This window comes from Triplophysa dalaica, chromosome 12, assembly GCF_015846415.1.
Source record: "Triplophysa dalaica isolate WHDGS20190420 chromosome 12, ASM1584641v1, whole genome shotgun sequence".
NCBI lineage: Eukaryota > Metazoa > Chordata > Actinopteri > Cypriniformes > Nemacheilidae > Triplophysa > Triplophysa dalaica.
In genome coordinates this window covers 7,981,543-7,990,548 of record NC_079553.1, presented here as the reverse complement: position 1 = coordinate 7,990,548, position 9,006 = coordinate 7,981,543, and the positions used below count along the sequence as shown (strand labels likewise).

Sequence of the window (9,006 nt, the reverse complement as noted above, 5' to 3'; positions counted from 1 at the left end):
TTAATGCACAGTGAATAATTAACACAAACAAATTTAAATTAACTAACAATCACAAAGATTAATAAATGCTAAAAAAATATATTGATCATTGTTAGTTCAGGTTAGCTAATGCATACATGAACTAACACATGTTAACAAATACAGCCTTAGTGTAAAGTGTTACCTAATTTAGTTATACACCATTTTAAACAATACTCAACATAATCTTTTTACTGCTCTCATCAACAAACTACTTGATACTGGGAAACACATTAAACATAAAATGTTCACACATTCCCTTATAAAGTAAATAAACATCAAAGAAAAGAAAACAAATATAAATTAAAAACAGAAAGTGGTAAATTAATCAGATGTCCAGAAAATCGATTCAAAAATCAGTTGGTATGATCCCATAAAAGATGTAACCTGTGTACAGGAAGCATTTTTTCATTATTCTGTGTGAAACAAAACGGGTCATCTCTGCCCACATCATTTATTTAAAAAAAATCTGAAGGTTCAAAACACAATTTCAGGAAATTCCAAGGTTTACAATAATTTGTATTGGAAGCATTAGTAATAGACACTGTATAACACAATAAAATAACTTTGTAATCTTTAAAGGGATAGTTCATCCCAAAATGAAAATTCTGTCATCATTTACTATAGTAGTGGAGGATGTCCCAGAACTGAAAATAGCTAACACTCTTCCTAACATCTTTCTCTGTTTTCATTGAAACAAATACATTTATAACTGTTTGAAACAACCTTTGGGGGGGTAGCAAAATATAATAGAATTTTCATTTTTGGGTGAATTGTTCCTTTTAGATATTTAAACAAAAAAAAACAATACATTGACAAAAAAGGTTAAAAGATCGACAGCACAAAGTAAAACCTAAAATCTATAAATAAATAAAACATTTACGTAAATATAACTTAAATTGCCTTGCCACTGGATTGATGCAACTATTTGTGTATAGGAATTATGATATATCTTAAATGAATGAGAGAAAATGGTTTAGAAGATGCACAAAACGATAATGGATGCAGGTGTTTGTGCTTTTTGGAGCTTTAATAACTTGTGTTGCTCTAAATATAAATAAAAAATATTTGCTAAAATAATTTTTTTGTATTGATTACATAAATATTAGGCTACCACTTTACCTAATACATCATTAAGCTTTTCTATATAACTACATAGGTTTTTTAAACAAGGGCTTAAAACCTTGATTGACATGCATTCCATTTGCATAACAAAACATATGACATAACACATGTAACAAGAGTAAGGACGGGTTTACAATGGAAAACATGTGACTGAACGATGATTCAGTTAAACCAGAACATCAGGTTGAAGATGACAGCAGCAGATTGTTGGAAATAATATATAATAACAGTTGCTTCTGCTGGGTCACATCACATATTTGTGACGCTCAAAACTTTGCCCCACCTTGTCATACTTAAGTTTTGGTTTCCCTGAAAGACTGCCCAACATAAGCAAAATACGTATGCAAAGAAAACATGCAAAATATGTTGCTCTTTCTTTTCACTCATAAGTACACAAACTGCAAACTACTATAAGCATATTGTGCATTATTGACGCTATACCGACTTCTTCCTTACACATATCCTATACTGTTATCAGCATTCAGGTTTTAGCTGGCACAACACTGCTTTCGTCACACACAATTACTCACGTCAGGGGGTTAGTCGTATGGATGAGCGGGTTAAATACCTGAGCATTATATGAACATCTGTGCACTCAAGGTAAGCAATATTAAGATGTTTTTAGAAAGAGTCTTTGTAAAAAGAAGAACTGGTTAGAATAAGCTATACAATAGCAATCAGATCAGTTAACATATAATGTTAATGGACAGTGTAGTGTTAAAAGTTTGAAAAGTTTAATTGCTGTTGATGTGTAATGCATAAAGTAAATGCAAGTGCAGAAAGCTCAAGTAAACATTTCACATGATCACAACTGTTTATTGTCAGCATCAAAGGTCTGTGAAAGGAAAGCAGGATAATGCAGATACTCAATGCTGACCATTGATAGATCTGGATAGAAACATACACTTGTTTCTTGTTTATTTCATTTTATTATTCTATTTCATTTATCCCATTCATTACAATATTCATCATATGTATTCATTCATTTATTTTATTATTCACTTCTATTCATATTATTTGTTCTTTACTTTCCTGTTGTTTAACTTCGTTGGGAGTTGTATTGTGTCTTATGCTGATATGAGTATCCGTTGGTCTCCATCTCAAGGTCTGGTCTGAGTGCAGTGTAAAAATACCTAAAAGCACTCTGTAATGATCATATACTGGGCAATAACTATTTACAGAACAATCTAACCCACCCTGTTACACCAGTTAAAAAAATATCTTGAAAATGTGTTGTGTAATGAAACTTTCCGTGGTACTGGCATTATTGAGATAAGCAGAGCATGAGCTGTTTCTTTGTAAACATAACAATAAGAATATTTTTTAAACAAAAATTGCCAAAATTCGCTCCTCCTTCTCTGTCCCCTCCTCCTCGTCGGTTCCAACTGCTGATCTGCAGTCTGGTGTTTCGAGACTGCTCTGCTGTTTTCCACAAATCACTCTACTTGAGGTTGAGGATACTATTAGGGGGATGGGATCCTCCTCTTGTGCCCTCGACCCCTTTCCTACAGCTTTGGTGAAAGCAAATATTTCTGCCATCAGTTCCCTTATCACCATGATAATAAACCAATCTCTTCAATCTGGTCATGTACCTTCTGCTTTAAAAACAGCAATAATCAGACCAATACTCAAGAAACCTACTTTTGATCCTCAAACTCTGGCTAATTATAGGCCCATATCCAACATGCCATTTCTTTCCAAGGTTCTGGAGAAAGTTGTTGCCAGACACCTTCAGGACCATCTCAAATGCAACAACATTTTTGAAAAGTTTCAGTCTGGTTTTCGTTCTGCTCATAGCACGGAAACAGCCTTAGTGAGAGTTACAAACGACCTGCTGATGACAGCTGATGCTGGTTCACCATCCATCCTTGTCCTTCTGGACCTCTCTGCAGCGTTTGACACCGTTGACCACGGTATACTTCTCAACCGGCTACACCATTCTATTGGACTTAATAACACCGTTCTGTGCTGGTTTGAGTCATACCTCACAGACAGATCTGAATCTGTGGTGATGGGAAGCTCAAGGTCCCGTTCACATGCTGTAGATTGTGGGGTACCACAAGGGTCAGTTCTTGGACCTATTTTATTTATTCTTTACATGCTCCCCCTTGGTAAAGTCATCAGCCGCTTGGGAATTTCTTTCCATTGTTATGCTGATGGTACACAATTATATATGAAAACTGATATTAATCCGTCATCATCTTCAACAACTTTAACCACACTCACTGCCTGTCTGGAAGAGATGAGGGAGTGGATGAATCAAAACTTTCTCCAATTGAACAGTTCAAAAACAGAAGCTATTCTCATTGGTTCCCCTCATCAGACTAGAACATCGACCATAAACTGTATTACATTTTCAAGGCAGCACATTCCCCTATCAACAGTAGTTACAAATCTCGGCGTCAGGTTTGACCCTCTTCTAAACTTTGAGGCCCATATCAAACATCTTTGCAAAACATCTTTTCATCACCTCAGGAATATAGCCAGACTAGCCCCCTCATTTGCCATACATGATGCAGAAAAACTTGTCCACGCCTTTGTCTCCTCCAGACTGGACTACTGTAATGCTCTACTCATTGGGATTCCCGACAAGAGCATCCAGATGCTCCAGTATATGCAGAACAGTGCTGCTAGGATTCTGATGAGGGTGCGTAAATACGAGCACATTACTAATTCTTCAATCTCTACATTGGCTTCCAATTTCTGCTCGGATCGAATATAAAGTCCTTCTCCTCACACATCAGTGTATCCATGGAAATGCTCCCTCCTACCTTAAAGAACTTCTTACTCCACAGATCGCAGCACGTTCTCTACCTTCCACAAACACTCACAGGCTCCTTCCTCCAAGGACCAAGACTCGCACAATTGGGGACAGAGCCTTTTGTGCCGCCGCCCCTCGCCTGTGGAATGCCCTCCCTGAACATCTCAGGGCTCCACAAACGACTGATGGTCTTAAAAAGAGTTTAAAAACGTACCTTTTTAAAAAGTCCTTCAACGTCCCTTCTTGAACATTTGAGGGCTTCACAAATGACAGATTTTATGTTTCTTTTAGTGCTTAAATTGTGGCAATCTTAGTTGGTATTTGTTTTTAGTTGACTTCTTAAATTGTCTAATTAACTGTTTTATTTTATTACGACACTTTTGTAGCACTTTGAGATTTTCCTTAAAATGTAAAGTGCTTTATAAATAAAATGTATTATTATTATTATTATTAATTTATATACTACCTTACCAGAAAGTAAAGTGAAAAATAACAACACCTGTTTTTGTGATTGTTTACATTCTCACATGTCATCTTTTAATAAATGTATGATTAATCACATACACACGCACTCACATACCCACAATAATTATAAATAAACCTTAAAAATAGAGAAATGCATGAAAAATGACGTATTAAGGCCTTAACCTGATTTCAGTAGGCTCCCAGTGAGCAAGAACACAACTGCCATTGGGCAATGTTTTAAATAAATGGAGAAAAAAAACCTTGGCAGAAACCAGTCTTGACCATGAGACCCATTCCTTCACTGGCTTGTTAACACAACACTGCTGCATCTTGACAGACAAACTTGTAACTTGGATAAACTAATTAACCTATAAATAACTTTACGAACAAACAAATAGAAAATAATAAAAAGACAAATAAATACAATGTTTAAGTATACATCTAGTATCAAATGGCTTGTTGTGATGAAGACTTATCTGGCCATCGTCTCCCCCTTTCGGTGTCCAGCATCAGTCAATTACAAACCTGATCGAACTTTGCTTACCTTGGGAAAGTGAAAAAACGGTCAAATTTCAAGAATACCATTCTGTGCCACTCAATGTAACAAGTACCTCCGTTTTCACAGGAAGTGTTCCTTATTCCGATTAAGCTAACTAGCGCAGACGTATCCTGTAAGAGATTTGGAGTGTGGTACAGTAGAATCAGATGTTGAATAGATGAGTTTTTAATCTAGATTTAAGTTAATAGAGTGTCTGCCACTTGGACATTAAAAGAAACTGTTACAAAGTTTAGGCGCTAGGTATAGGAAAAAGATCTTCCTCCCACACTTTATTTTGAAAATTGAATGCGAAGGACTGTAATGCGACTTCAGCTCAGTCAGGTACTGAGGAGCTAAGCCATTTAGAGCCTTATATGTAATTAAGATTTTAACATTGATACGGTACTTAATTGGTAACCAGTGTTGACAGACCCGGGTTAATGTGATCATACTTTTTTCTAGCTGCTGCATTTTGGACCAACTGAAGTTTTTGTATCAGGCTAGCAGGGCTTTGCAATAATCTAATCTTGATGTCATAAAAGCATTAATCAACTTTTCTGCATCTGCCATTGATAGTATGTGCCGTAGTTTGGATATTTTTAAGAACATCAATTTACAAATGCTGGAGATGTGGTGTTTATAAGACAGATTTCTATCAATATTAATGTCTAGGTTCTTTATGGAACATTCTTTCGAGTTAGAGAATATTGTGGAGGTTTTTGATCCGATAAGTAAAACTTCTGTTTTGTCTGAATTTAATAGTAGGAAGTTGCTAGTCATCCAGTTTTTAATATCTATTAAATATTCTTATTGATTACATACTTACTGCCCTGAGAACACATCTACTAATCTTCAAAAGTATCTAAAGAAAGGCTCCACCTAACAGTGACGTGGTTCTATAACCTGTTTATCTGAATAAACTTGATACACTGAAGGAACACAAATACTTCATGTTCCAGTTGCAGAGGTGTCTGAGAACTTATACAATTTCTAAATTTTCAAGGTAATCCATTTTTCTATTAACAAATAAAATGTTGATATTAGATAGACTTGCACTTAAAAATATTTATATATATATTGCCAGTCAACCTTTTATATTTACTAAGGCTTTTGAAAAAATACATTAATTTAAGTTCCTTTAAAGAATTTTCCATGTTCTTTGCTCCACAGATCCTCCACATCAAAATACATCTCAACAGTGATGGAATCACCAACACTTCGTTTTATCACATGGAACACTCATGGTGTTGTGTCCAAATTACCTTCGATTCTTGAGACGCTCAAAAATCAAAATGCTGAAATAGTTTTTTTGCAAGAGACACACATTGGAACAAAAAAATACAAGAAATTAGAGAAAATTGAAGGGTGGAAATCTTTCTATACAGTCTATGACCCTCGAAGCAAAGGAGTGGCCATCCTGATCAAAGATGATGTGAAATTTGAGTACATATGTCATGATGAGGATTACAGTGGAGGATATTTGGTACTCTTCTGTTACATACATGACGAACTGTATACTCTTGTTAATGTGTACAATCACAAACATGACAAAGACATTCTGAACCGACTTCAGGATTATTTGAGGGTAACAGCTGAGGGGTTGCTTGTAGTTGGGGGCGATTTCAACACAGTTCTGGACCTTACGCTTGATACGAATAAGAAAACTGGAAATACATCACTGAGAGGTGTTTTTGAGAAATTCACTACCTCTCTTAATCTCATGGACACATGGGCACATAAACACCCTACAGAAAAGGCCTTCACACGATCTCAGGGTGACAGTTTCTCTAGATTAGACATGATCCTTATGCCTGAAGACATCATAGAAAGAGTGAGCAGTGTTACCATCAACGTGCTTCCAAGTCGTATTGGAACAAATAAGAAGATCTCAGACCATGACCTTGTAGCCTTAAATCTCACTTGTAGTCAATCCTCCAAAGAATTACCAAAAGTTGCTTCATTGTTAAGGGATCATGTATACAGTAGAGATGAAAAAGCAGGTAAGATCAGTGGGGCAGAAATACTGAGTGTTATCAACTCCTTTACTGACTCTGGGCAAGTATACCCTGATGGCCAAAGTATACAAACTTTCAAGACACAACGCTGTGAATTAACAGAAATCCTTAAAAAAAGATTTAATGAATGGCTAGTTAATGGAAATATACCTGATGAATATAAACAGAATACTTGTACAACAGGTACAAGAAAAATCTTTACAGTGACGTATTTGATATTTACTATGATCTTGGCTAAACGTCTCACTATGCTGCTGCTGGATCCACCTAATAAGACGCAATCAAATGAGGACTGTTTCATTGTAACCTTGGCCAACCTAGAAAAAATCAGACAGTCTTTCCTAAAAAAGATCCTGTCATACCTGTGCGAAATTTGGAAGGGAACCCAGAAAAAGAAACATCGACCTCAGGGTGATTTCAGAATTCTTGAGGCTTTAGGATTGCCTGAGGATTTGGGGATTTTAGACAACATCCTCCCTAAAGTCACTTCAGATGACAACATCAGTACAGACGACATCAGCAGTACAGATGACAACAGCAGTACAGATGAATACAGCAGTACAGATGAATACAGCAGTACAGATGAAGACAGCAGTACAGATGACTACAGCAGTACAGATGAATACAGGGAGTTACAAGAGGGCTGTCCACTGACTAGGTCCATTCGTAATTTGGTCATGAAATACCTTGAGATTCACATAAAAAAGAATGCCTATGAAATACATACCTGTCAGTTTCGGCAACTTATAGTTTGTCATACCATACCTCAAGAAAACTTAAAAGAAAAATTAACTTGTTTGGAGTGGTTTAAGGATTTCCGTAAATGCAGATTTGAGTTGAATATCTCAAAGATAGATTAAAGCTAACTGCTTGTATTTTACTTAGTACAATGTACAAGGCTTTGTAAAGCACTATACAAAAGTAAGTACAGAGTGATTAAATGGTAAGACACTCTTATTGTAGAACCATGGGTTCCAAATAACCAAATAAAGTTAATGAGAGCTAAAAACTAAAATATATATAAAGATAAAACTATCCTGTTATCCTGTTATATGGTTGAAAGGTCTCTGTATGGTTCCATTTGAGATGGCACATAGTACATATTTTGGGTAAACTATTCTACATTCTATATTTTACGGTATATTAATTATCCATATTTTACTCATCTCATTTTCTTTGTTGCAAGTAAAATTGTATTATTGTACTGGTCACCACACTGCATGTAGACATGTATTATTCTCTGTATTCTATATATTTTTTTATTTCTGCTAGAATGTACTATACATTGCCATGTATGCCTGTCTTGCTCTTAAGGATTTTGATTGCCTTAACCGCAAAAACCTATAAATTATAGGTCTGAATTAGTTGTTCTTGTTAAACAACATTTTGTCTAAAATAAAATGATTTTATTAATAAAATGATGTTATAATTTTTTGTTCAAGCATTTAACTGTTATACATTACAATAGCTTTAGTTCTGGTGGGCCATGTTAATCAGGCTCTTATCAGCTACTTACATCATGTCCAACTCATCAATAGGGATACAACACATACCATATGACATCCAATTTCACATGCCTTTCTTATCAAATATTGTTCTATCACAAATATTAAAGGAAAAGTTAATCTCAAAATCAAAATTGTGTTCTTTTGGGGGTTTTTTACGCACAAAAAGTATTCTCGTCAAAACTTCAATCGAGCCACTATGAGCGGATGGACCAGTTTAACAATGTCTTTACTTTTCTGGACCTTTACAACTATAACCATGATGTCTATGAGGAGGCCTGGAAATCTCTCTCGGATGTCACCCAAAATATCTTTATTCGTGTTCTAAAGACGACGGGAGGTTGACCGAGTATCATGTTGGTGAGTAAAAAATAACACAATTTTGATTTTGAGATGAACTTTTCCTTTTACATTGATTTATAAATGTGAATTATTGGGTTCTACTTATATGATACAAAACATTACAAATGTACAATTTTTTTGAGTTCACTCAACTATGGACTTTGTCTACTCAACTCAAAAGATAACTAGTCTTTATGTTACTTTAATATATAATTGATGTGGGCATTGTTTTTTCAT

The 9,006-nt window shown here is 35.3% G+C and overlaps 1 protein-coding gene across 2 annotated transcripts; it reads left to right on the top strand.

Moving 5' to 3' along the window:
• Positions 1–1,572: 1,572 nt before the first annotated feature.
• LOC130433035 (uncharacterized) lies at positions 1,573–8,251 on the top strand. Of its 2 annotated transcripts, XM_056762684.1 has the most exons (3): positions 1,573–1,743; positions 5,843–5,910; positions 6,078–8,251. In XM_056762684.1, exons 1-3 carry the CDS (start codon positions 1,723–1,725, stop codon positions 7,780–7,782), a joined length of 1,794 nt encoding a protein of 597 aa, XP_056618662.1. In that variant the 5' UTR covers positions 1,573–1,722; the 3' UTR covers positions 7,783–8,251. The 2 variants fall into 2 exon arrangements, with proteins under 2 accessions (XP_056618662.1, XP_056618663.1); XM_056762685.1 differs by lacking the exon at positions 5,843–5,910.
• The last annotated feature ends 755 nt before the right edge of the window (positions 8,252–9,006 follow it).